Source organism: Trichechus manatus, unplaced genomic scaffold, assembly GCF_000243295.1.
Source record: "Trichechus manatus latirostris isolate Lorelei unplaced genomic scaffold, TriManLat1.0 scaffold00035, whole genome shotgun sequence".
Lineage (NCBI taxonomy): Eukaryota > Metazoa > Chordata > Mammalia > Sirenia > Trichechidae > Trichechus > Trichechus manatus.
In genome coordinates this window covers 6,741,888-6,769,680 of record NW_004443971.1, presented here as the reverse complement: position 1 = coordinate 6,769,680, position 27,793 = coordinate 6,741,888, and the positions used below count along the sequence as shown (strand labels likewise).

General features: G+C 49.3%; 1 protein-coding gene across 1 annotated transcript in view; it reads right to left on the bottom strand.

The window, feature by feature from the left end:
* PLXNA2 (plexin A2) overlaps window positions 1-27,793 on the bottom strand; it is a 219,683-nt gene that overhangs the window by 77,134 nt on the left and 114,756 nt on the right. Inside the window, exons 4-8 of the mRNA XM_004375335.2 lie at window positions 10,072-10,172; window positions 6,569-6,692; window positions 4,331-4,484; window positions 3,622-3,718; window positions 107-221 (exon numbers count right to left, since the gene is read on the bottom strand). Coding sequence (XP_004375392.1) covers window positions 107-221; window positions 3,622-3,718; window positions 4,331-4,484; window positions 6,569-6,692; window positions 10,072-10,172 — 591 coding nt within the window. The remainder of the gene's footprint in view (window positions 1-106; window positions 222-3,621; window positions 3,719-4,330; window positions 4,485-6,568; window positions 6,693-10,071; window positions 10,173-27,793) is intronic.

The following is a 27,793-nucleotide window of genomic DNA, read 5'->3' as shown; positions in this document are numbered from 1 at the left end:
ATGGGCCAGGACAAGAAGATGGCCACGCCCTTGGACTAATCATGTGCAAACAGAGGGGCCACTCCGATTCCCTGGGAACCGGCCACACCAGTAGAGCCCGGCTCACCTCTGAAATATTGATGCGGCCCTCCTGGAAGGAACAGGTGGTGGGGTCATGAGTGCAGAGGTTGCGGTATTTGCACCAATGGCAGCGGAAGGCGCTGTTCACACAAGACAGGCACCTGCAAGGAGAGCACAGTAAGAGGTGACAAGAAGGGGGCAGAGAGGGGAGGTGAAGGCAGGCCACCACCTAGGTGCCACGACGGAGACCGTTATCTTGAGTTGAAATCCTAGCCTCACCCTCAGGAGGGCAGAGAACTGTGGATTCTTCATCCAAGATGTTTATGGGACCAGAAAATGAGAAAGCAAATCAGATCAGAACGGGAATAAAGACACTTGTAAAGTAGTGGTGTGCTGGCGCTGGCCTGTTACTGGTTCCTAAGGGCTGATCACTATGTTTTCAGGAATTTTGCAAGCTGTTTGAGATCATGTTGGTAGCTTGAAATTGACCATGGTGGGAGTATTTACACCATAGAAATTGGCAAATCCTACAAACCATTTTTTCCCCTCAAAGCTGGTAGTTAAACATTTGTCACCACACCACTGCCTATAAAACAGAATGTCCAAAAAAAACACAAGGCTAGGAATGGGGCAGATCTGATTCCTATCTTGGCTCTGCCTCTGCCACGGCCACTGGGGTCACCCTGAGTAAGTCACTTCACCCTCTGAATTGGAGTTTCTCTGTCTGTTGAACAGGGTTACTAAAACATTCCTGTCTACTTCACAGGGCTGTGGAGTGTCAAACGAGATAATATACAGGAAATGGCTTTGAAAAATGCAATGCTAAATGTGAATATTATTTTTAAGCACATAAATTACCTGTTATTTCAAGCTCTTAAATAACATTTGAGTGTTAACGATTGGTTCATATCACCTGTTATTGGGCTCTGGGGGAGTTAGAGCATTACATGGGAACTGTTGTCCAACTCTCCAAGCAGCCCAGGCATGGTGCAATAGCATATGTGTGGCCGAGCTGTGCTTTCTTGCCAGGGTGTGCACCTCTCTCCCTCCGTTTTACCTGGAGACTGTCTGTATTATTTTACCTCTCTATGTGTGATCAGACCATCATAATGGAGATGGGTCTTGTCGATGGGGTTGGTCCTCCTTTTCCTTCACAGTTCTTCTAGTCTAGCCTTTCACAACTAGACTAATCTGGATGAAACCAGGGCCGGGTCTACAATCTGGCGCCACCTAGTGGGGTTCTGATTAAATTTGGGTGGTTGGGGTTGCGGTTCTTTGGCCTGCATCCAGGGGTCACTGGCTAATATGCCATAGTGTATTAGGTACATCAGCCCACCTGCACTTCAATCTTCCCTGTGTTAACATTTTTATCCCCTTCTGGATGTGTCCAAATCTATTTAATGTCTGAGTATAGGCCAATGCTATTTCATGTACTCCCAGATCTGAATGGTTCTTGCTAATTATAATATGATCTAGCAAGTACATGGAGTCCCAGGGAGGTGCAAATGGTTAACACACTCAGCTGCTAACTGAAAGGCTGGAGGTCTGAGTCTACCCAGAGGCATCTCGGAAGAAAGGCCCGGTGATCTACTTCTGAACAACCAACCACTGAAAACCCTATGGTCACAGTTATAGTCTGACACACATGGGGTTGCCATGAGTTGGAACCGGCTCAACAGCAATTGGTTAGCCAGTAACTAGTGAAAATGGGCCAGGGACCAGGAGATTGGGGCTCTAGAACTTGCTCTTCCAGTGGCTAATTTTGTAACTTAGTTGTAGCACTTGTCTTCCGTGGGCCTCAGTTTCCCCTGTCAAAGGAAGAGATTGAACTCGATTCTCTGATTTTTAACTATGAATGCCAGTGGAGATGGGTAAAAAAGTGTTTGGCTATAAAATGGAATCTTTCTGTCAAGGAGACCTGCTTTATTTCTCCTAAAACTCGCTGCCTGTGACAGCATCTCCATTGCCATAGTGATACATCATTGAAAGTGGTGACATCACACTGAATTGCCATGGAAATAAAGATGCTCTCACAAACAATGGATTCCATCACCACTGTTTTGGGAGTCTGAGAGAGAGTGGGAGCTTCTCTCTCCAAGTTGCTTGCATTTCCCAAAATAGGGTAGACTGGCATTAGAATGCAGTGGTTAGTGGGCATTTCAGCTTCAACCACTTAAGACCCTGCCTCGGTTCCCGCCCAGCCATTTTACCATGTGTCGTTTTTCTCAGCACATCTATTCATTTGTGCCGTTGGGGACTGCTGTAGGGACCCTAGAACTACAGCAGATTACAGTAATCATAGAAATCAAGATCGCAGAAGGAAGACCAAAGACGAGTGGCTTATTTGTCTGTTTTTAAAGCTAAAGATTCATATAGGGCTTAGCTGCAAAGAGACTCCCTCACCTCCTTGACTGCTGAGACTATCATGCCCACAGTCTGGACCCTGCAGACTGATGCTCTGGGGTTTTCCCTATTCCATCGACCTCAAGTGGTTCCTGTCCTGGGCAGTGGGAAGGAATGGAATGTTCCCAGTGACTGCTGCCTCTGGCATGGAGCTGCTGCTTGGCTCCTCCCCTGGCTAAATGTCCAGGGACACTGGTCCCATGACCTTTACGTGGCCCCACTATAGAGACCCATGTTTCCCTCTTTCTAAACCACAAGGTCCCAGCTTCTGTAGACAGACTCTCTGTTTCTCTTCCAGAAAGGATCAGCAGAAACTAAGCACTGGATCTCTCTCTCTCCTCCATTCCTGGCCCTGCTTCTTAAGAAAGGCCCTGTTGTAAGATGTGCACCGTTGTAAGATCCCACGGCTTGTGGGCACCATTGGTAAGCATTCAGCTGCTGAAGATGGCTGGTGGTCAGCTGGGCTGTGTCCAAGCCTCTCTGGATGGTTTGGTCTGGCTTCCCCTCCTCTTTAAAAAGTTGGGATGGGTTGGAAAAATACGATGGAGCTAAAGCCTCCTCTCCCCTCCCCGGCCCAGGCCTCTCCCCTCTCGGGCCCAGGCCCTTTTCTCATGCACTGGGAAAGGCTAGTTGCCCCATCCCTGCCCCTCTGTGTGTGCTTGTCCACACAGCTGACTCCCATGCCTCTGAGCCCCACTTCATTTGGACATGGGCAACATGTCCAGACTCCACTCACTGTCAGTCTCTACCCTCAAAGCCACCACCAACCAATTGGTCTAAAACAGAAAACTTTTCTTATGGTCCCTGGGCCGTGACCTTTGTTTTTACTTCAAATCCCCTTAGCTTGAAAGATAGGGAGAGGGTGTGCGTGTGAGCATCTGTGTGTGTGAGTGTGTGTGTATGTGTGCATGTGAGTGTGTGTGTGTGGGGGGGTCAAGGAAGCCTGGATGAGATCAGAGGCTGTGGAGAGTAAACACCGTCCAGTTTAATCTAATAACATTTAAGGAGTGCTTACTGTGTTCTGGAAAGTGTGCCAGGCCCTACAGAGAGACCATGCATGAATAAGACACGATGCCTGTCTGAAGGGCACATAGAGCCAAGGGAGAGAAGCCAGACCCACATCCAGACCCAGCGTGAGACTTTCTGATAAGTGCTTACAGTTGGTGGGCGCTGCAGTTGTAGAACTTGAACTCAGTGCTGACAAATATCTTCCCCGTCTCCTTGGACCTCAGCTGCAGTTCGAGCCCAAACCAGTCTGGAAAATAAAGGAGGAGGTGACAAGCTGGGGGCCCAGTGGGCTGCCTGAGGGCTATCCAGTAAGCCGCTCCAGGCTCTTCTGGGGCCCAGTGTTAGATGGACTGTACGGAACCTCTCTCCTCCTCCCGGAAGAATCCCTTCGGCTCTGCTGTTACCTGTCCATCTGCAGACCCTTGCCTCCCACCCCTCCACCTCCAGGGAGAAGTAACAGATCAGACCCCACAGAACCACTTGCCTCGGTCAGGTGCTCTCAGTTACTGAAAGACTTCCAGAAACATCAGGCCAGAACCCCGCAAGTCCCCAGTCCCATGGTGAGAACCCACCAAAAACTGAAGCCATTCCCATTTCCAGAAGGGAAAGGAGGTCTGGCAAGACTCCACGGCCTTAACCCAAATGGGGGCAAGGGTTTTCCCACTTCCTGAATTTTGTGGTGGGAAACAACAGTTTGCTTTCAACCCTTAACAAATTCTATAAGCCCTTCCTAGAGTCTGACATAAGAAAGCTCAGCTGGGCAGCTTCTGGGCCCACTACCTGTGACCCTCGGCCCTGTATTCTCTATCTTGGCCATCATGGGAAGCAGCAACTGACTCACATGGCAGGCACTTCTCACCTTGATCCAGAGGGATGACAGGGACATCCTTGGGCCCAGGGGACATGCAGATGACCTGGCTCCCGGACACTTGCCCCTCCACCTCTGTCAGGTTCCCAAAGGCACAGGCAACTCCCGCAGACAGGTCGGGAGCATCACTCACGACAAGGCTGAGCTGTAAAGGAGGAAAAAGGCTCGGGAGCAAAGGGATGAGGCAACAGAGAGAACCCCAGGGGCTCAGGAGACCTGGTTCTAGTCCTGGTCCTGCCATTACCTGCTTACTCACTAATCTCCCCAACCTCGTCTGTAAAAGGTGTCACGCCAGTTCAGGTAATCTCCTGCCTTTGACACCACAGTCATGGTGGTGGAGGTGTATGCACCACCATCATCACCAGTTGCCATCAAGTTGACTCTGACTCATGGTGACCCCATGAGTGTCAGAGGAGAACTGTGCTCCACAGGGTTTTCAATGGCTGATTTTTCAGAAGTAGATCACCAGGCATTTCTTCCAAGGTGCATCTGGGTGGACTTGAACCTCCAAACTTTTGGTTAGCAGCTGAGCGCATTAACCATTTGCACCACCCAGGGACTCCTGGCGTATGCAAGGCGGATGCTATTTGTTTGTTTATTTTTCAGCCTCTGGTAGAGAGGGGCACTAGAGGGAAAGGTACCAAACTTCATCTCAGACCCTGCTCATTGTGACATGACACATAGGAAAGTTAATTGCCAGGCACCACACAAATATGAGAGCCACCCATGAGCTGAGCCCTTTGCACACAAGGCCTTAGACTTGGCTCACGGAGGAGTGAGTGTCACTAGCCTAGAGGTTTTCCAGGGGCTCGCCAGGTTGGCGGGAGACGGCCAGCTCCTCACCCCACCTAGCAAGCAGAGGCTGCCCATCACTGGTGGGTTTCTTAGGGCTTCTGCTTTTCTGTCCCTTTGGGGCTCTCTGCTCATGAGCCGCTCCCCCTGGAGTGGGGCAGCAGGTTCTCGAGAGGGACGGGGGGTGAGAGAAAGGCTGGGAAGTGGGCGCCAAGGGCTCAGGTGATGTCTGCAGTTACCTATGGGTTCCAGAGACCTAGGCTGGTGGTGTCCAGCCTTTTCAGTTTGAAGATCCTCCTTTTAATGTTAAAAATATCACAGACTCACAAAAGACTGTTGATTGAGAAAACATCCAATGGCAAAATGCTGCTCCGAATTCAGGGCACTTATAAATGAATTTGTACACAGTTACCACAACATAGACCTAAGTGGTATTTAAAGGAAGCCCAGATGGTGCAGTGGTTAAGTGCTTGGCTGCTAAACAAAAAGTCGGCGGTTAGAAGCCAGTAGCCGCTCCGTGGGAGAAAGATGTGGCAGTCTGCTTCCGTAAAGATGACAGACTCGGAAACCCTGTGAGGCAGTTCCACGCTGTCCTGTAGGGTTGCTATGAGTTGGAATCGACTGGATGGCAGTGGGGTTGGGGGTATTTAAAACAGTAGGTGAGAAATGTAACTGATTCCATCAGGCAGTGGGGAAAGCCTGTGGAGGTTCACGGGGAGAACTAGACTGTGGCCTCCAGGTTGGGACTCACCTATGCAGGTCTCCTCTGTCTTCCACCAACACTTGGCAGCACTGATGGGCAGTGGGCTTCCCAGTCCTGGGGGTATTGCATAGTCTTCCCATATATCTGTTTGCCACCGAATCCCTGTCCCCATTTGCTTTCCATGGGTCCAAGAGACATAGGCACAAAGGCCCGTTTGTTCCCTCAGCCCCACTGGAGCTGAAATGTCTTGGTGGGGATGAATGAACCAAATGGTAGAAGGTTCACTAATTAACACTTGTGAATGCTCATGAAGCCTTCAGAATGAAATAGTGCAGGGACATGAAATATTTGTGGTTATATCTTGACAGGTGGTTAAGGAATATTTTATTCTCCTTAAGTCTCCCTCTCTCTCTCACACACACTGACCAGACACAGAAGCAGCTCCCACCTACCAAGGAATGTGTTATTTGGTATTGGATTGGATTACATCAGAGATGTTTGTGACTAAATGCAAAATCTAAATTTACAACACGGATCAATGAGTGATGAAGTTGCAGGGAGTATGGAAAATGACTGTGCCCTTTTACAACAGGAGTTACTGTAGGTTTTCTAGAAAGATAAAGTGTCGGTGGAACGTTGAAAGTCCGATCAATTTGCAGACACTGTGCACATGTTAAAGGAACACACCCACATGTGTGTGCTCTGTGCTCACCGCTCCGCGCTGAGTTACTTACCAAGCGGCTGTGTTCAGACACCGAGATGCTGCTGGGATGCACCTCGAGGCTCATGCACTCGCTGATGCTGGCAGCAAATCGATTAGGTTCCCAGGCCCGCTGGCACTTGTCCCTGCGGGAGCACCTGCCACAAACACAGATTCACGAGAGGTCAGGCCTCTGAGACCCATCTGCTTGGCTCTATTTTCCATTGGGGGTAAGTAAGAGGGCTTTGCTCTCCTGAGGCCCATTACGACGTTCACTGTGTCCCCGTGGGGACTGGTGACTCCCAGATGATCTCTACCACAGCTAAAGACAGACTATGAGCAAATGGGCTTTATCCCTTTAAGTTTATACATGAAGAATGTTGATGTTGTGGTTAGGTGTTGTGGAGTTGAATCAGACTCACAGTCACACCACGTGACAGAATAGAACCGCCCCAAAGGATTTTCTAGGCGTAGTCTTTATGGGAGTAGATTGCCAGGTCTTTCTCCCTGGAAGCCCCTAGGTGGGTTCAAACTGTCAAACTTCAGGTTAGTAGCTGAGCACTTAACTGTTTGTGCCACCAGGGTTCCTTAATACATAAAGAATAGCCCTTGACAAAGCAGGGGGTGGGTGCTTAGGTAAGTAAGTGAGGGAAGTCTAGGCACCTGGGGAGGTAGCCTAGCAAGAGACTAGGAATACGAACTTTGGAACCTGGTGGCCTGGTTCTAACCCAGCTGTATTACTTACTAGCTGTGTTTCCTTGGGCAAGTTACTTAATCTCTCTGTGCCTCACCTATCTCAGCTGTAAAATGGGGATGATGATGATGGTGATACCCTGCCTCATAGGGTTGGTGTAAGGATCAAATGAGTTAGTGCTTAGACAATGGCGGGCACACAGTAGGTGCTGTACTGGTGTCAGCCCTTACACCACTACTACTGGTCAATATTATTATCCCTCTCCTCCAGAGGAACTTCAAAGAACAGGAGAGGGTCTTGCCTGCGTGGACAGTGTGCATATGGTTTTGTGGCTGGATTAATGGCTCTTTGAAGGCAGGAGCCATGTTTTATTCATTGGGCTAGTCTACCTGTCACGTGCTATATCCTAAATGTTTGTGGTGTGAAATAATGCCTGGAGACAGACAGACAAGGAGTCGCAGCCAGGGCTGCCTCTGTCAGAAAGCTGTGTGGCCGCTTCTCCGACATCTTCATCCTGGCCCTGGGCTCCGCCGCCCACCCAGGCTGGCGGGCATGGTGTCACCTGCTGCCTGCCATGTCACCGGGACCAGGCTCCAGGGCTGGTTGTTCTCCAAAGCAAACAGCCACCAGGGCATTGAGGGATTCCACAGTCGGGCAGTGATCTGCCCCCAAGCTCCCCCAAGCCCCTCCCCCTCTTCCTTCGCAGGCACATAATGGATCTAAATATGAATGCTGTCAGAGAAAAGAATTATTGAGGTTTAAGTGAATCCTTAAGATAGCTCTAAAGTGAGCTCTTGACTGGAGCCTTTATCTCATTGACTCACTGAAATGGCTCTTTTTTATCATACTATTTATGGCAACAGCCCTAACAGAGATAAATAGCCTCGGAGACAGTAACACACTTGCAAGAGCAAGGCATACAGAAGAGACAGGAAGGTTTCAAATCCCCCCTGGACCCAGAGGCTCTTCAGCAATCTCCCTCAGCCTTGGCCTCCACTAGTGTGGGCCTGGGGGCTGGGCTTGGGCCCACCTCCTCATCCTGCTCTTCCCTATGCAGACTGCAGGTGGTCGGTGGGAGGGCTTGGGGAAGAGGAGAAGGTCCAGAAGGAGAAACCTCTGGGTAAAAACAGGAAGAATCCTGCTCCCCATATGCCCTTGGGGGGCAGAGCAGCTAGAAGAGGGGTGAGCCCTGGCAGGCAGGATTCTCTGACACTGGGTAGGGAGTTCAGGGGACAGGGCATCTGGGACCATTCTGATGCAGCTCAGTCATTCCAGCAGCCGTGGCTGACCTACACTAGGTGATGGCACTGGTGGCCTGGTGTGGCTGGGAGACCGGGGGATTGCTGATAGATTTATAGGCGTTAGTACAGGTTGAGGAAAGCAGATGTTCTTGATATTGAATAAATGATAATTTTACACTGTTCTACATTCCAGAAGTTCCTTCAGCACTGAAGCTGGGAGGGTAGGGTGAGGAGTCAGGAGTGGGTGCGCAGCTGGACATGACCTCTGCAGAATGAGCGTGCAGGTAGCTCAGGACACCTTTCCCTGAGGTGATGGGCTGTGAGGTTCTTTGGAGGAGGCAATTCCCTGGAGGAGAGAGCTGGCTGGCCGGTTTGCTGAAGGGAACCCTGTGTCCCCACTGTTACCACTTCTGGGTTGCAATGTGGGTGGCAAGAGCATCTTCACCACTTACCTGGCCTAAATGGAAACTCACTGTTCTGGGTTTAGGAAGAGCATTTCTGCAAAACTTTTTGAGAAGTCTCTTACCTCCGAACCCGAGTGGGAAACCCACTACTCATGGGCTCAAATCCAGTCCGGGTTTTGCATCTGTGAGGCGCCTGCTTCCCTCCCTCCCTCCCAAGCCCTCCCAACACCTGCTGCAGGGGCTGGAAGCCAAGAGCTATTGTGAGGGACCCTGAACTCTGGCCCTCCGCCTCCACCCCAAACCCGGCACATTTCATGGAGATGCTTTGCCGGCTGGCATGTAGCCATGGGGTTTCCAACTCTGTTGGGCAACAGAATTCCTAGCCAGTTCCCGCCTTTGGGGTTTTCACCCTTTTTTGTCCCTCTGGGGCTTGAATTAGGAAGTTGAAGTGTGACTTTGCATTTCTATCGAGCTGGTATTCAATGACAGGCCATGTATCTGAGTAAGGATGGGAGGCCAGTTGGAGTGAGATGTGGACTTCTTGGAATTATGAACTGATGAGGCCAGCAGGGTCCTCCCAAGGGTACAGAGCCCTTAATCATTATTTTGATTTGTGTCGCCTTTTCTGGGCTTCCTTATTTCCAAAGCATTAATTATTTCATTTAATCCTCAGTTCACCTGCAAGGAAGGCATTATCCCTTTTAGCGATGGGGAAACGGAGGCCCAGAGTTGTCAGTAGATTCCTCCAGGGTCTAACAGTAGCTACCCGGAGTCCCAACCTCCCAACTCTAGGGCCTGACTGTCTGCATGCCTTGGCAGGTGGCGCTTACTTCAGGCTAGACTGAGAACGTTCTTTGGAAATCTACAGATCCCCTAGCTTCCCTTGTGGGTTCTTCCAACACTGCTATCCTTCCCTGTACTGACAAAGAGCAGGCAGGTGACTTCAGAACAGCTGGGAGGGCAGACTTTCCAAGTGAAAAGCCAGAGAGGCCAAGGCTGGGCTCTTTGAAAGAAGTCCTGCCCATGCCCTCTGGGCATCTCCTGCCTTCAGCTCTTGGACCACCATTAGAATTTGCTTTGCCTGGGAGAGGGAAACTCCTCTCTCCCTGCAAAGCCCTGTCACATCCCACATCAGCACTCCCAGAAAGCACCTGGCCTCCCGCATTCCAGGTCCTTTTGCGGGACTTCCCAAACTTACATGTTGTGCAGGGTGCACCAGCCACAGTGCGGGTCCCCCGAGCTCAGGCACTCCCCACAAGTCGTGTACTGTTCACACGATTCCACAGGGACCCTGGTGACCTGGCAGAGAGGGAGAAGACAGCGTGGTGAGGTCAGGCCGTGGAGCTCACAGGTGTGTGTTCAGGCTCCCCCACACTCCCCCTAAGGAGGTGACATGGGGAGGGAAATCAGTGGCTTCAATGTCCTCATCTGTTTGCCCAGCACAAGGCAAGAGAGCTCAGCAGAAAGTGCAGCTGAGGAGGCAGGCTGAAGGCTTCTTGCCTTTGCCAGGAAAAATCAAAACCATGTGCCGTTGAGTTGAATCTAATTCATGGCGACCCCATATGTGTCAGAGTAAAACGGTGCTCCATAGGGTTTTCAATGCCTGGTTGAAAAGATTGCCAGGCTTTTCTTCTGCGGCACTCCTGGGTAAACTTGAACCTCCAACCTCTTGGCGGGCAGTAGAGCACGTTAACCATTTTTACCACCAAGCGACTCAAAAAACCAGTTGCTATCAAGTTGATTTTGATCATGATTCATGTGTCAGAGTAAAATGATGCTCTATAGGGTTTTTAATTATTGATTTTTTGGAAGTCGATTGCCAGGCCTTTCTTCTGAGGCACCTCTGTGTGGACTCAAACCTCCAACCTTTCGGTTACCGTTCGAGCGTGTTACCATTTGCACCACCCAGGGACTCCACTTTAGTTAGTCAGAGGTAGAAGCAAATCCTGTGATCATTCCTGCCTGTCACTAAAGTCCTCCCAACAGCTGGGCACACCAGTGGCAAGTGCTGAAAATGGTTAACTCTGTTGAAAGGCTATTGAGTGGCACCAACTCATCTCTGAAGAGCTTTCAGCTGGGCTTGGGCTGAGCTACAGAAAACATTTAAAGGGGGAGAGGGGCAGAAACTTTTCCCATCACATAATATTCATAGTGTGGCACAGTCTCTTTACAGCCAAGCAAATACAACACCTGGATCCAATTATCTCATTCTCTGATGCCTGCATTCAGTTTCTCTAGTAAATCTCCTATCCTCTGAAAAGTCTGGCTAAATGGGAACATCCACGGAGGCAAGCTGCCTGTATCATTCCGTCTTGCTGGGAAAGTGGGAATTTGCAGATGAAGACCCTGCCTCCCAGAGCACACAGCGCCTGTAAACTCCTCCTGGCTTCCTGGTGGGGCCCTGCAGGGTCTCGAGCTGGTCTGTCTGCGCATGGCTCACTCCCACCTGCCCAGTGTGTGCAACAGTAAAGGCCAGGCAGGACTGAAGTCTTCCATTTGATATGTCCTAGGAATGTGTCCTGGTGGCACAGTGGTTAAGAGCTTAGCTGCTAACCAAAAGGTCAGCAGCTTGAATCTACCAGCCGCTCCTTGGAAATCCTATGGGGCAGTTCTACTCTATCCTATAGGGTCGCCGTGAGCTGTAATCAACTTGACGGCAATAAGTTTTATTTTTGGTTTTAGGTACGTGTGGGAGCCCTGGTGGCACAGTGGCTAAGTGCTTGGCTGCTAACCAAAAGGTTGGCAGTTTGAACCCACCAGCCACTCCTTGGAAACACTATGTGGCTGTTCTACTCTGTCCTATAGGGTTGCTATGAGTCAGAATCAACTTGACAGCAAAAGGTTTGGTTTGGTTTTTGGGTTAGGAATGTGCCACTGGCTGGGCTGCAAAAACATTTGCGAGGCTGGCCGTGGTCTCTCATTTGTTGGGGCACAGAGGTCCCCCACCTACTGGATGTGTGAGCTCCAGTGAAAACCTGTGCTCCAACAGCTCAGAGTTCTGCCTCACGCGCTGGGGCGAAGGATATGATGGAGAGACACCCTTCACAGCATTCTCCTGAGAGCCTCAGGAGAAATCCTAACGCAGTTCATTCCACAGATGTTTACCAGATGTCAGGCAAATGGAGCACCAAAATACTGCTATGCTGTGGAGCAAAATAGCCAGCGGGACACAGATCCTGCCCTCGCCAGCCGACAGTCCACTGGGAGTTGATGATTACAAGCTGACAATTGTTCTAGTGTGCTGAGTGATCACTGCCTGGGACTGGTGTGAGCCCTGGAGGCCACAGGTGCTCAGAGGAGGGGTGTCCAGTACAACCTGCTGGAAGGAAGGAGACAGTGGAGCGAGGATAAGTTTTGAAGAGTAAGAGCGTGGCAGAGGTAGAAAGGGCGTTCCAAGCTGAGGGATTAGCACAAGCTAAGGTGAGCGTGGACAAAACCAAAAAGCTGTTGCTGTCCAGTCAATTCCGACTCTTAGCAACCCTACAGGAGAGGCTAGAACTTCCCCATAGGGTTTCCAAGGTTGTAGTCTTTACAGAAGCAGCCTCCTACAAAGGGAGGTTGCCGTCGAGTTGATTCCAACTCACAGTGACCCAATAGGACAGAACAGAACTCCCCCCATAGGATTTCCAAGGTTGTAATCTTTATGGAAGCAGACTGCCCCATCTTTCTCCTGCAGAGTGGCTGGTGGGTTCGAATTGTCAGCCTTTTGGTTAGCAGCCAAGTGCTTAACCACTGTGCCACTAGGGCTCCTCATGCATGGATAAGTTCAGAATAACTTGCGTGTCGGGTGTACAATGGCTGGGGGCAGGGCGAGAGATGTAAGCAGGGGCAAGACCACGAACGGTCTTACGTGTCAGCCCAAGGAGCTTGCCTTTTCTCTGTTGGGGGCCCCGTCTGATTCTCACTACATCATAACATTTTATCATTCCACGTTACAAGGACTTTCTGTAATTGAGTGACATGATCAACTTTAAATATCCTTAACCTCTCTTTGTAGAAAAAGCTGTGGTGGTACAGTGGCTAAGCACTTGGCTGCTAACCAGAAGGTCAAGGTTCGAACCCACCAGCCACTCCATGGGAGAAAGATGTGGCAGTCTGCTTCCATAAAGATTACAGCCTTGGAAATCCTATAGGGGAAATTCTTTTTTTTTTTTTTTAAATTGTACTTTAGATGAAGGTTTACAGAACAAATAGTTTCTCGTTAAACAGTACACATATTGTTTTATGACAATGGTTAACAACCCCACGACATGTCAACACTCTCTCTTCTCAACCTTGGGTTTCCTATTACCAGCTTTCCTGTCCCCTCCTGCCTTCTAGTCCTTGTCCCTGGACTCATTTTGTTGTGCCCCATTAGTCTCATTTTGTTTTATGGAGTTGTCTAATCTTTGGCTGTAGGGTGAACCTCGGGAGTGACTTCATTACTGAGCTAAAAGGGCGTCCAGGGGCCATACTCTCAGGGTTTCTCCAGGCTCTGTCAGGCCAGTAAGTCTGGTATTTTTTTGTGAGTATGCATTTTGTTCTACATTTTTCTCCAGCTCTGTCTGGGACCCTCTGTTGTGATCCCTGTTAGAGTAGTCAGTGGTGGTAGCCAGGCACCATGTAGTTGTACTGGACTCAGTCTAGTAGAAGCCGTGGTAGTCGTGGTCCATTAGTCCTTTGGACTAATCTTTCCCTTGTATCTTGCTTTCTTCATTCTCCCTTGCTCCTGAAGGGGTGAGACCAGTGGAGTATCTTAGATGGCTACTCACAGGCTTTTAAGACCTTGGACACTGCTCACCAAGATAGAATGTAGAACATTTTCTTTATAAACTGTGTTATGTCAATTGAGCTAGATGTTCCCTGAGACCATGGTCCCCACAGCCCTATAGGGGAAATTCTCTTCTGTCCTACTGGGTTGCTGTGAGTTGGAATCAACTCGATGCCAATGGGTTTTTTTTTTTTTAACCTCTCTTTAATAATAAAATATGAAATTTCAGGAAGGATAAGTACAAAATCTTGCAATTTGGTTTAAAAAATTGATACTCTAAGTGCAGGTTGGCAGACAGTTGGTTTGAAACAGCTCATGTGTAACAGACCTCTGAGGGTCTGAGCTGACTCTAAGTCCAATATGACCTGACAGGGTGATACAAAAGCTAGAGAGGACTAACGTGATCATGGCCTGCATAGATAGACAGACACATGGTGTCAGGATTGGGGGGCTGCCCCACACTTGGAGTTCCGAGTTCAGGTCTCTGCAACCTGCTCTAAGAGGGGTGTTGTTCAGCCAGAGAGCCTTTCCAGAAGGGTGACCAGAATGGGGAGGGACCCAGATGTCATGTCTGAGGTACAGCTGATGGACTTTGGAGGTTTAGTTAGAAGAGTCATCTCGGGGTAGCCATGAAGGCAGCTCCCCAATGTTTGAAGGGAGCAGTATGGCCCCAGTAAGACTCACAGATGGACAGTTACAGGAAAGCTCAATATAAGGAAGTCGGGGTTGTCCAATAATGCAACAGACCTCACTTCGCAAAGGAACTTCCATCACTGGGGACTTAAGTAGAGCCTAGGGGACTCTCTCAGGGCAGCTGGGATGGGATTTCCGCCCTCAGAGGAAGGCTGTTGTTGTTGTTAGTAGATGTTCAGTGGGCTCCAACTCATGGCGGCTCTACATTCGTTGTTGTTTGTCATTGAGTTAACTCTGGTTCATGGTGACCCCAGTAGAACGTACTCCATAGGATTTCAATGGCTGGTATTTTGCACGTAGATCACCAGGCCTTTCTTCTGAGGTACCTCTGGGTTGACTTGAACCTATAACCTTTCAGGTAAGCATAACAGAACAAAACGTTCCATGGTTCTGTGCCATCTTCATGATCATTGGTATGTTTGAGTCCAAGGCTGCATTGTTGTTGTTTCCATGTGCTATTGAGTCAAGTAGAAATTCCTCATAGGGTTTCCTAGGCTGTAATCTTTATGGGAACAGATTATCATGTCTTTTCTCCTGGGGAGGGGCTGGTGGGTTCAAACCACTGACCTTTCAGTTAGCAGCTGAGTGTTTAACCATTGCACCACCAGGGCTCCCTAAGGCTGCATTAAAAAAACCTGTTGCCAGAGTCGATTCTGACTCATACTGACCCCACAGGACAGAGTACAGCTGCCCCATAGGGTTTCCAAGGAGTAGCTGGTGGATTCGAACTGCTGACCTTTTGGATAGCAGCCGAGCTCTTACCCACTGCGCCACCAAGGCTGCGTTATTCCTTCCAATTCTAACATTCCAGGATTCTGTTCACCATACTTTATCTCACTCTTCCTTGATTCTGTTTCTGATTTTTGTCCTGTACAATCTGTACAGTTAAAAAGATAACATCCAGCCATAGCCACCACCAAATGATTTCACATCACTTGAAGGAGCCCTGACTCCCTGCCTGCATGCCCCCGAGAAGCACTTTCTGACAGGTGCCTGCCAGGGGGCCCTTCCATGTGCCTCTCCCAGGCCTGGTGACTCTCAACCCTTCAGGATATCTGTGACCTTAGCCGCTTGGTCTGCTTCCGCTGGCCCCCTCCAACCCACCCTCAGAGGCCTGAGAGAAGCAGTCCAGTGCCTGGCCTCCCTTTCTTGGGTTTTGGGCTCCTTGTGAGTGATGTCTGCATCTGGCTGGAAATTAAAACAACTGTCTGCATTGCATTTGGCCCGTCTGTCAAAACACAGCACGGCTCTCAGCAGCTGGGAAAGGGGGCCCTGAATGGGAGCAGTGTCTCCAGCAACAAAGCCCACTTTCACGCCAAGTGCCATGGAGATAGTGAGAACCCTGTTCTTCTCCAAACATGAAACCAATAGCACAACTATTTTTCCTGTTTCCTGGGCTCTCCTGGTGAGATTTTTTTTTTTTTTAATTCACTGAGTTGAAGAGCAATGTGAAACAGGAAACCTGTAAGAGGCGGGTGTTGTAAAACTGAATTCTCTCCCCAAATATCCAATGCCCATACACAGACCAGAGGAAAGAAATGCCGCAGGGGCTGGGTGAAGACCCTGCCGCTGATGCTTCCTTGGGCCTTCCCCCTCTCCTGTTTCCGTGTGTTTCTATATTCATTCACCAACCAGCGTTAACTGATCATGACCTACATTTAAGCCACCACTAGGCACTTCTGGGGAATACAAACAACGGCAGCATTAAAACACGGCCATCACCTTCCAGTTGCAAACAGACTAGCAATAAAGACAAAAAAGTGAAATGGGTTCTGAGAGAATTACTGAAAGAGGGCTCAGGGGATTCAGAGCAAAGAGAAAAGACTTCCACGTCTGCGCTGCCCAATATGGCAGCATTAGTCCCACATGCCTACTGAGCACTTGAAATGTGGCTAGCCCAGGCTGAGTAGACAATACCCACTGGATTTCAAAGACTTAGTATGAAAAAATAATGTAAACCATCTCATTAATATTTTTTTATATTGACACGTGTTAAAAAGATAACGTTTCACATATATTTTTGGGTTAAATAAAATCTATTATGAAAATTGATTTCATCCGTTTCAGTTAAAAGAAAAATGTGACTGCTAGAAAATGTAAAATTACACGTTGTGATTTGCAGTTTGCATTTGTGGCTCACATTATATTTCCACTGGACAGCGGTGTTAGATGGAGAATCCAAGAAGGCTTCGTGACAGATGTGGCATGGTGTCTGGGCCTTGATGGACAGATAATACTTATACAGATGAAGATGGGGTCAAAAACATTGCAGGTATAAAGAACCACATAAGCAAACATAGGAAAGCAGCGTTTCTTCAGAAAACCATGAGTGAGGGCAAGAGACCAATGGGTCTAAGTCTAGAAAGACATGTTTGAGTCAACTTGGGAAGAACTGTTAAGGACAGAGAGCTGAAACACATGGAGTCACTAAGCTCTCTAGTCTCTCACCCCTTGGCCAAGAGAATGTCTCTTGTGAAATGTGGCCCTGTGTCTATCAAGGAGCAATGGTTCTCAAGGCATGGTCCTTGAACCAGCAGTGTTGGCATTGCCTATGAATGTATTAGACACAAAAACCCATGGGCCCTAGCCCAATCCATTAAATCAGAAACTCTGGGTATGAGGCCCAGGAAGTTGGGTTTTAACAAGCTCTCCAGGTTGTTTCCTCTGCATGTTAAAGTTTGAGAAGCACTGATAGAGATTCTCTCAGCGCCTTAGGGAAGTCTTTAAATGTTAGATCCTGGAGCTAGGGAGAAACGAAGTAAAACTCTGCCTTGGGGCTATGGGAGAAATTCCACTGATTTGGGGGGTAATGGCGCAAAGGTGGCGCAGTGGTTAAGAGCTCGGCTGCTAAACAAAAAGTCGTGAGTTCGAATCCACCAGCTGCTTCTTGGAAACCCTATGGGGCAGCTCTACTCTGTCCAACAGGGTCGCTATGAGTCGGAATTGACTTGACATCAACGTGTTTTTTTTTTGTGCACATGGACTCTGGGGAATACTTTATGCCTAGGGATAAATTGGAGGCAGTGGTGGTTCAGTGCAGAATTCATGCCTTCCGTGTGGAGACCAGGTTCGATTACCTGCCAGTGTACCTCATGTGCAGCCACACCTGTCTGTCAGTGGAGGCTTGCCTGTTGCTAGGAGGCTGAACAGCTTTCAGTGGAGTTTTCAGCCTAAGACAGACTAGGAAGAAAGGCCTGGAGATCTACTACCTAAAATCAGTCAACGAAAACCCTGTAGATCACAATGATCCAATCCACAACCATTCACGGAGATGGCGCAGGACCGGGCAGTGTTTTGTCCTCTTGCGCACGCGGTCGTCACGAGCCAGGGGCCAACCTGACAGCAGCTAACAACAATAGCTAACGAAGAAAAGAAACAAACCACTGCCATCAGGTCAGATTCCAACTCACAGAGCGACCCGATAGGACAGAGTAGAACTGCCCCATTGGGTTTCTGAGGCTGTAAATCTCCACAGGAGCAGAATGCCACATTTTTCTTCCCCAGAGTGGCTGGTGGATTTGAACTGTCCACCTTTCGGTTAGCAGCCGAGTGCTTAACTACCACGCCACCAGAACTCCTTACAACAACATGAAGGGAGAAGTCGGCTCTAATAATTTTGAGTCTGGGAAGCCCTTAAAGGACCACGCTGAAACCTCCTGAGTCAGGGGCCACAGTTCTCTGCAGCCCCAGGGGACAAGCAGTGCTTGCGTGGTGAAGTGGGTGGGGGTGGGAGCTGCCTTCTGGAGCTCAAGCAGGGAGGGAGCTCTCTCCTGGAGAGTGTCCACAGTCAGGAGGCGCTTTGTGAGGGCTGACTCAGAGTTTAATGGGACACTCTATGACGTTTTAATCAGTGTTTGTTTATTATTACTGCACATAAATTATGCCTGAGGCTCTGCCTACCCCCTCCTCTCTGCCCACCCCTTCCCTTCTGAGTGCTGGGATATGAGGGTGGCTGGATTGGCCAACAAGTGTGATGATGAGGATTATACAGTCGGAAGGCGTCCTTCTTCGGCCCCTCCACCACCTTCTCACCAGGACCCACGGAGCTGCTCTGGACTAGATTCCACGCTCCACTCTGCATTCTTTTCTGCTGGATCTTATGCCTTGTAATTACACCTTTAATGGTATAACTGTCCTATTAAGTCATTGATTTAAGAAATACTCTTGTGTTCTTGACTCCTCTGGCCCCAGGGCCCCGCGGCTCTGGTACCTCTCTTGCCCTGATTCAGCCGGGCTGGAGATTGACGTGGGAAGGGCTCAGCAGGGGCGTGCAAAGGACACAGGGTAGGTTTTCCCTCCACCTCTCCCCCACTGAAGTATACTAGGTAGCCCACAGGGTGTGAGGCCCAGCACAGCAAGGGACATGATCAGATTATCATTGGCTGCAGGGACAGGTCACTGAGGGAAGCTGCTGGAACCAGCCACATTCCCAAAGATCTTGAAGAACACAGCTGACCTGGAGGGTTTGGGCTGTCTGGGGCGAGGCCAGGAAGTCCTGGTAGTTACTGCCATCCTGGACAGAGTTTGGGTGCAAATAAACCACTCTTCAGACAGAAAAAAACCAGTTGCCATCGAGTGGACTCCGACTCACTGCGATCCCATGTGTGAAAGACTAGAACTGTGCTCCACAGGGATTTCAATGGCTCATTTTTTGAAAGCAGATTGCCAGGCCTTTTTTCTGAGGCAACTGTAGGTGGACTAGAACTGCCATGCTTTCAGAGTTCCTCAACCCTGGACGTAGGAACCAGAGCCCTTTGCCCAATGAGCTTGAATCAACGCTACATCCCTGCCACCCTGTGTCGCCACCTGGAAGGAGCACTTGGTTCTGAGAAGCTAGAAGGATTTAGCAGAGAAACACATTCTGACATGGACTGTGCCTGGGTCCTATTCATTGCTTAGGTGTTTACTGAGTACGCATGTTGGGCTAAGCCCTCTGTTAGGCCTGGAGCTACATTCTCTGCCCTCCTGGGGCCTGTGGTTTCATCCCTAGGTGGCACAAATCCCTAAAGGTTGGCAGTTCGAACCCACCTAGTGGCACTGTAGAAGAAAGACCTGGCGGTCTGCTTCCTTAAGATCTCAGCCAAGAAAACCCTATGGAGCAGTTCTACTCTGTAACACATGGGGTCACCAGGAGTGGGAATCAATTCAATAGCAACTAACAACAACATAACCAAGGAAACAGATAATTTCAATACGACGGGATAGATGCCACAACAGAGGTGTAATCAATAGAGTCATGTTTCAACGGGCAGAGAGGACGCTCACCCCGGCAGCTTAGGCACAGGTACTTGGCGCTCAAGAGGCCTGCAGGATTCCTACGCAGCCATGCGAGAGAGACACAGAAGAGAGGGAAGGACGGAGGGAAAGCTGTTCCCCGGGCTGGTGGGGCCCCTCAGAGACTGAGCATTTAATCCCCTTCTTCCCTGGAATCTGCTCTGCCCCTGCCAGATGGTCCACCTGTCCCCACACGTGTCCTCTGCCTCCTGACACAAGGAAAGGAACAGAGGTCCTCTCCGTGGCTGGGAGCCAGGTGGCGGGTGGGAGGTGACACAGACAGTCTGGCTGAGGCTTGCAGGTGGCCTGACCAACAGGGCCCTGGTCCCCAGGGGCCGGGCTAGGCGCTCAGCAGCTGGAGAGTCACTGTGGCTCCCTGAACCTCACTCCTTTTCTTTGAACTTCCTTTTGGTGGTCCCTCTTGCCAGCCCCTCCCTCCAACCCTTTGCAATCCAAACCTGTTTTCAAGAAAAGATCTGACGGTCATTCACACAACCAGCTGACGGCAGACTGAGGAGATGCCCGACCAGGGCTGGTTTGTGGGCTGAGATCTATAGCAAAATCACAAGTCGTAAAGAGTTCTAGCATTTTCCAAATGCCTTTGCACACACTATCTCATTTGATCTGCACAACTCCCCAGGGAGAAAGAAAGGAGACGAATTATTCCATATTATGATTTCCATTTGATCCGTGAGGAAAGAGTAGCCCCAAAGGGCTGGCTTAACCCAGGTCTCATGGCGAGCGGCCAAGTGGCCAACTAGAGGAGAATCCTCCATTGCCTATGATGGTGCTGCTGACTCTTCTTGGACATACTGTAAGGGGACTTTTTGAGGGGTGAATGGGAGGAAGTGCCTCAGGAATCCATTCTGGAGAGAGAGGCTGAGGCCAGATGGGAAGCAAGACCAGAGCAGGGTTAGGCTGCTTGAAGAAGCTGAAGGCAGGTGAGACTGGCTTCTCCGTACCCACGGCTCTCAGTATCTTGCAGGCTCTTGCTAGCCATGAACGGAGGGAATGGATGCTTGCCTCACATCTTGTCAGCCTTGTGGTGGTGAGTGGGTATGATCAGCTTTGAGAGGTCTGAGGCCTTGCAGTCTGAAAGCCTAGGGCTGTCTCCATCCCTCAATACCTGGGAGCAGATGGGGGCCTCTGCGGAGTCCTCACAGGGTGTGGGATGTGGGAAGATGGTGGGGCGAGGCTGACTGCTCCCAGGATGGAAGCCACAGTGGATCCTTCATGGACGGCTCCCCCCGTACCCCGCTCCAGACATGTCTTGTACTGCATCCCCTTTGGCTCAGCAGGTCTCCGTGGAAAAACACCTCTCCTTCTGAGGGAAAGAGCTGACTGTCTACTGCAGGCCTGAAGCAGCACCTTAATCTAAATCTCCCCGGCTGTGGGTGGGATGGGGGTGCTAGATGTGGAGGCAGGGCTAGGTCCTGTCCTCTTCTTGGATCTGCACCCCAGGGACTTGAGGGAAAGCGATGGGGACTGAAGTGTCCCTGCTGATGGCTGGCAGGCGCCTTACCACACCACTTTGCTGGGTAGTTGACTGAGCTTGTTGAAAGAAATTAAGCAGCAGGAACAACAATAATATTTAAGCTGCCATTTATCCAGTACCGACTATATCAGGTACTTTACATATATTATCTCATTTAATCCTTATAACAACCGTGCAGGGGTGGTGTTCATTGCTCTAATTGTTGACTGGGCCTCAGAATCATGGCCACCCCATGCACAATGGGAGAAATGCTGCCCGGCCCTGTGTCACTCCCATGATCAGTGTGGATCAGACTGTCGTGATCCATAGGGTTTTTCATTGGCTGATTTTCGGAAGTAGATCACCAGGCCATTCTTTCAAGTCTGTTTTAGTTTAGAAGCTCTGTTGAAACCTCTTCAGCCTCAGAGCACCAGGCAAGCCCCCACTGACAGATGGGTGGTAGCTGTGCATGAGGTACACTGGCCGGGACTTGAACCGGGTCTGAGTCTCAGGTTAAGCAACCTGCCCTAGGTCACACGCCTATAGCAGAAAGAGATTCAAATCCAGGCTTGTCTGAGCCCACGCTGAGACGGTGGGGCTGAGACAGAGGCAGGGACTGAGGGCTGCTATTGGAGCCACCTTTCTTCCTGCAGACCAGGTCCCAGCACCAGTGCCATGACACTCACCCATCTGACCTCAACATGTCTCTTAGCTCATTGAGTCTCCTCTGCTTTCTAACAAGGACTCAGCTGGCAAATGAGGACTCAGACCACAGAAGAGGTGATGTCAGCAGGTGAAGAAGGAGCCAGTTTGGTGAGGGTGGATTTTTTTTAAGCCAGCTAGGATTAGAACCATTACAGAAGAGGGTATGAGCAGGTTCCACATTTTCCATCCTGAGTCTCCTATGGAATGTCACTGAGGCCTCTGTGTCAGCACAGCTCAGGATACTGGAGACAGCAGGGACTGCTGTCCTGGTCTTGCCAGTTATCAGCTGTGTGGCCTTGGGCAAGCTAGTCTCGCCTCTTCAAGCCTCCCTTTCCTTATCTTTAAATGGAGAGACAGCTGTCCCGCCTATCTCACAGGCGTACCAGGGAGCAGAGCACCTCTGAGCTCACACTTTCACGTTTGGTCTTTCCTACGAATCAACTTCCCAGTAATTAATGTGAAGAACTCATTACTGTGTGTTCCCAGTGTTAGATCCATTTCTTTAAACAGAAATAACAACGCGTCCAGATCTCCTTAAGTCCTCAAAAAGTAAACACCAACCCAGCTCCCTGCCCATCCTCTGAGCTGTGAAAGCCACGTGATCAATGTCATTTTAAAAAAAAAGAAAAAAAAAGGCAAAAACCCCCAGAAAAGCAGCTGCAGGTTCCAGAGCTTCTGATTGCAACTAAAGCAACATGCAACCTTCTGACCAGAAGCTGACCCTGGGGCTGCCTCTCAACAACTCCTGACTGTCTGGAGACCTGAGGGCAGAACGGAGTTCAAGAGAAAATCTATTTTTAATGACTTGGGGGAGAAGAGTGGAGCCGCTGAGTGATGCGGTGTAATTAAAGCTATCTATCACTCTAAGAGAGGAATCCAAAGTTGGCCCAAGTTTTCAATGACATTTTCCTCCTCATTCATAAAAACCCAGCAGAAGGTCCTGCAGGAGTGAAAGGGAGAGGACAATGGGGAAAGAAGCTTCTGGCCCCAAACAGTGGAATGGAGTTTTTCCATGATCGCCAGGACAGGGGCCCTTCCTGGATCCTGTTTTTGGGTTGTTGTTAGTTCCATTGAGTCAGCTCCGACTCATGGAGACCTCATGTATGACAGAGTGAAACACTGCCTGGTCCTGCACCATCTTTAGGATCATTGGTATGTCTGAGCCCGTTCTCGTGTCTATTGTGTCAATCCATCCCACTGAGGGTTTCCCTTGTTTTCACTGACACTCTACCCAGCATGATGCCCTTTTCTAGTGATTGGTCTTTTCTGATGATGTGTCCAAGGTGGATCTTTGAAGGACATAGTCCTTGGTTCCACATTCAGCTCCTACGCTTACCATCTATCTGAACCTTTAAGCAAGTTGTTGGCTCTCCTTGACCACCAGTTTCCTCCTTTATAAAATGCTGGTAATAATGATATCAAGGTCATAAGGTTGTTTTGAGGCTTAAGTAACATCTGTACCTAAAGAGCCTTGAACACAGTTGGTGCTCAATAATGGTAGCTATTGTGCAGGCCCCACTGAAGGTGGCGGTGTTGGCATGGGAAAGCTGCACCAGGGCCCTTGCCCAGGCTTTGCACTGATGTGCTGGGCAACCTGGAGCAAGCTGGCTAGCGTCTTTGGGCCGAGACTGCTCATCTACCACATGGGGAGAATTATGTCCACACTTTCCGAGAAGAGCAGTATAGCCACCCATGCTGTTGTCCTTATTAATGACACAATCTCTACGGGAGTCTGAAGCGCTCTGAAATCCAGGATCCTTGGCTGAAAGAAGCAACGTTAAGCCTAGTCCTTGAAGGATGAAGGTAAAACTTGGGCAATGAAAAAGTAGGAAGAGGGCGGGAAACTGGAGCACCTATTCCAAGGGTCATAGCACATTTTCTCAGACAGGGCTCCTTAGCCAGGGACACTGAGGCAGGAGAAGTAGGGTCCTTTCTAGTTATGCTTTTGGGAAGGATCTACAAAGAATAGAGGTGCTGATACTGTGTTGTCTCCATGACAACAGTGGATTTGTTCAGTTAGGGAAAGCAGGTAAGGTGGGAAATGGGATGCGAAGGATTGGGAAATGGGGCCTCAGAAATAACTAAAACAAATCTCTCACCTGGGAACCAGATGCCTGGGAGTAGCCAGGTCCCACAAAGCCCCCTAGAGAGTCAATATGCACTCAGCTAGCCCAGGAGAGAGAAGGTGATGATGGCAAGGGGACAGAGTAAGAAGGCATCAATGCCCCTTTCCCCATGCATTCCTTCAACGCTGTCTATTTGTTCAGTGCTGTCCTGCGCGCAGAGCCCAAGTCTAGCCTTATCCATTGGAATTTGATTTTATCTAAGAACTGGGTATCTGTCTCCCCAGACCCCACTCCCTTAACTTCTGGTCCCCCTGTTCTCCAATCACCAGAAGAGCCTGAGAGGAGGGTTTGGGACTCCAGTTAATCCCAAATTCTCTGAAGTATCTCTGATGCGTAAGCTTAGGAAGCAAGATTTGGGGTGGGAATCTTCATGGGGAGGAGTCCAGGAGGAGGCTGGTCAGAGATCTGGGCTAAGAACATCTTTGATTTTGTCTGGGTAGAAGGTCAAGGATAACTTCATTGTCTGAAATGAGGACTTAGGGAATTTATGCTTGGGGGAAGTTCTCCTGTAAGAGGGAAAGTGGGGCCTTTAAGACACCACTGCTCCTGAAGGGGACATGAGCATGAGCTCCCTTTGGCAGAGTTCCTGGCATTGTTTTCCAACCAAGCTCCGGGTTCTGCCTCCTGGTGCCTGTCTGCACCTCTTGTTCTGATGCTGGCACTGTGGTGACTGATTCATGCTTGCAGGCTCTTAGGGACTCCTCGTGGACTAATTTTCTATCCTTGATAGCTTTCCTGGAGTCTGCTTCTGGAGCTATGAAAAGACCCCAGGTTAAAGTTCCCAGGTCATCTTTATATCGGGAGGACAAGCCTGCTGAATGGTACAGATGGAAGCAGATTTGGTCAAGCCCCACTGCTCAGGCCCCTCTCTAGTACCCCCAGTCAACAGCTATATGCACAGAAAAGAATGAAGCCAGCTCACTATCCATAGGCGGTGGAGCTGAGACCAGCCTCCGCCTCTCTAAGCTGTCGTGTAATTCTGAATAGACCAGAAGCCACTGGAGCCTTACGTGTAAAACAGAATTTTGGTTTCCAGTGGACACTGTGGAGCACATCTTGTGAACCATCACTCAGCTTTCTTTCCTGGCCATCTGAGGCTTGACATCTTGTCCTCCCTGACACATCATATCTCCTGAAAATGTTCTTACTGACTTTTCTTGTTACACTAAGTGGCTAGCTCCCTTGGGAAGTACAGAGGGGTTTCTTGCAGTTTGTAGCTTCCTAGGACAAGTCAGTAAGTAAGTGGATGAATGTGTATCTGTGTGTCTGTGTGCGTGCAATAGAAAGAGAGAGAGAGAGTTTGTGTGTGGTAGAGAAAGAGAGGATAAGAACGGTATGGATTGAATCACTGCCTGAGGGGCGGGGGAATACTCTCCTAGACTTATATTAAAAATTTAATTTTCTTTCTGTGTAGAGCTCATTTATTCATTCAGGCCATTCATTCATTCAACCCTGGCAAGGTGGTGAGGGGAGCAGCCTTGCCTGGTTCCTGTGCTCTGCACTGCTCTGGGAGCCTGGATAAACTGGTCAAGTGGATAAAGACCATTGCAGCGGGCAGCAATGATCACCTGGCCACAGCGCTCTGTACCAGCAGCTAGTCAGTAGTAGCTGATGGCCCTGGCCTTCTGAATCGACATTCATCTAGGTCTGGTTGAATGAGTCGAGCCACATATAGTTGGCACTTAAAATATGTTCATTTGTCTGTTCATTTATCCACTTACTCATTTGCTAGTCTATCCAAGTATGAATTCCTTTATCTGTTCATTCATTCACCAGTCCAGGTATTATGTCCTATAATATGGTGCTACAAATGTGAGCCAGTCATGGTCTTAAACTGCCCTCGAGAAGCTTACCTTCTGGAAGTTTTATGCTAGAAAGTGAAAACTGTCATACGAGAAGTCTAGGTTCCCCAAGCTGGGCATGATTACTTCTGGCCGCAGGGACCAGGAAGGTCTCATCCATTTGTGGCTGGCCTTGAAAACTTGGTGATATTCTGATAGGCAGGAATGGAGGAAGGACATTCTCAACAGAGACCACCACGAGTAAAGTGCAAGGAGAGTTCCAGGAATGGGCGGGTATTGAAGGGTAGATTTTAGAAGGCCACTGTGGTGGGAAAACAATGGAAAGGAGAAAAGGGAGACGTTTTGCATGTCTTCTTTCATACTGTGTCCCCTCCTCTGCCATTCCATCCCTGCTGCCTCCCCCGCCTGCCCCAGGCACACATCCCCACAGCAAGATGGTGCCAATGGCCTCACTGGTCTTCCTTCTACCCTTTCCACACCAGATGTGCTTTTCTTCAAAAAGGGTGAAGGCATAGAAGTTAGGGCATGGACCCTGCAGTCAGACTGCCTGGGTGTGAATCCCAGCCCCTCCACTTATTAGCTATGTGATCGTGTGCAACTTGTTCAGCTCTGAGCCTCATTTGTTGATTTGTAAAATGGTATAATAATAAAAGCCAGTTGCCACAGAGTAGACTTGACTCATGGTGAACCCATGTGTGTCAGAGTAGAACTGGGCTGTCTAGGGTTTTCAGTGGCTGATTTTTTGGAAGTAGGTTGCCAGGCCTTTGGGTAGATACAAACCTCCAATCTTTTGGTTAGCAGCCAAGCATGCTGACTGTTTGTACTACACAGGGACCCCTGTGATAATAATACCTGTTGCCCTCCAGTTGATTCCAACTCATAGAGACCCTCCAGGACAGAGCAGAACTGCCCCATAAGGTTTCCAAGGCTATAATCTTTAAGGAAACAGACTGCCACATCTTTCTCCTGTGGAGGGGCTGGTGATTTCAAACAGTCAACTTTTCGGATAGCAGCCTAGTGCTTAATCACTGCGCCACCAGGGCTCCTTGGTGATAATAGTAGCACCCGCTTACATAAGACTTACTATCTGCAGATGAGAAAGAAACTGAGGCCTGTAGTGTCTCAGTTAATTCATTTAAGATCACATGGCCAGCATACGGCAGAGCTGGGATTTGATCCCAGGCAGGCTGGCTCCATAGCCCATGCTCTTACCTTCTGCACTATACTACCTCTTAGGCATGAAGGATGACACAGTTAGAAAATACTTAGGATAGTACCTGGCATATATCTGCTAGCTATTATTAATAAATATATCTTAAGGACCTGCTATATATTCTGTGTAGACTTCAAGTTCAAAGAATGTTGCGACCCTGATCCTAAAGTATTCATAGTGCCGTCAGGACGTTGTACAATCCTCCCACGTTATAATGAAACATTAGCACTATGATCGAGGGGGAGGAGCGCTATGGGAGCAAAGAAGAAGAGCAGTTCAGGGAAGGTGTCCAAGAGGCAGTGTTTTGTAGTGACGACCTCTGCCAAAACAAAATACAAAACAAAGAAGTCCAAAAACAACAAGAAAACGCCGTCTCTTGGATAAAGTTTATGGTTCAAACACCCTAGTCTGACATTTCAGCCTTCTGAACTCTGCCCCAGCCCAGGGTGTTGATTCTCCTCTGGACTCCCTCCTCCAGCACGAATGCCCGCCCTCCTGCAGCCTGGCCTCGGCTCACACTTGGCCCTGTGCTGGCTCTGTACTTTTGCTCACACGTTTCTGTTCCTGCTAATCAGAACGTCTGCCCCTCTTCTGCTCATACTTCAGATTCCTGGGCTCTCCCTCCTCCACAAAGCCTCCCTTGATCAACCTCTCTCTCTCCCAGTGTATCATCTGCCTCCCTGCCCAGCTGGCAAGACTCCAACAGTCTTTTAAAACTCTTCTTAAGTGTGTGTCTTATTAGGTTAGTGGATCCCTAGTGGCGCAGTAGTTAAGCGCTTGGCTGTTAACCAAAATGTCAGCAGTTCGAATCTACCATCTGCTCCTTGAAAACCCTATGGGGCAGTTCTACTCTGTCCTATACAGTTGCTATGAGTCGGAATTG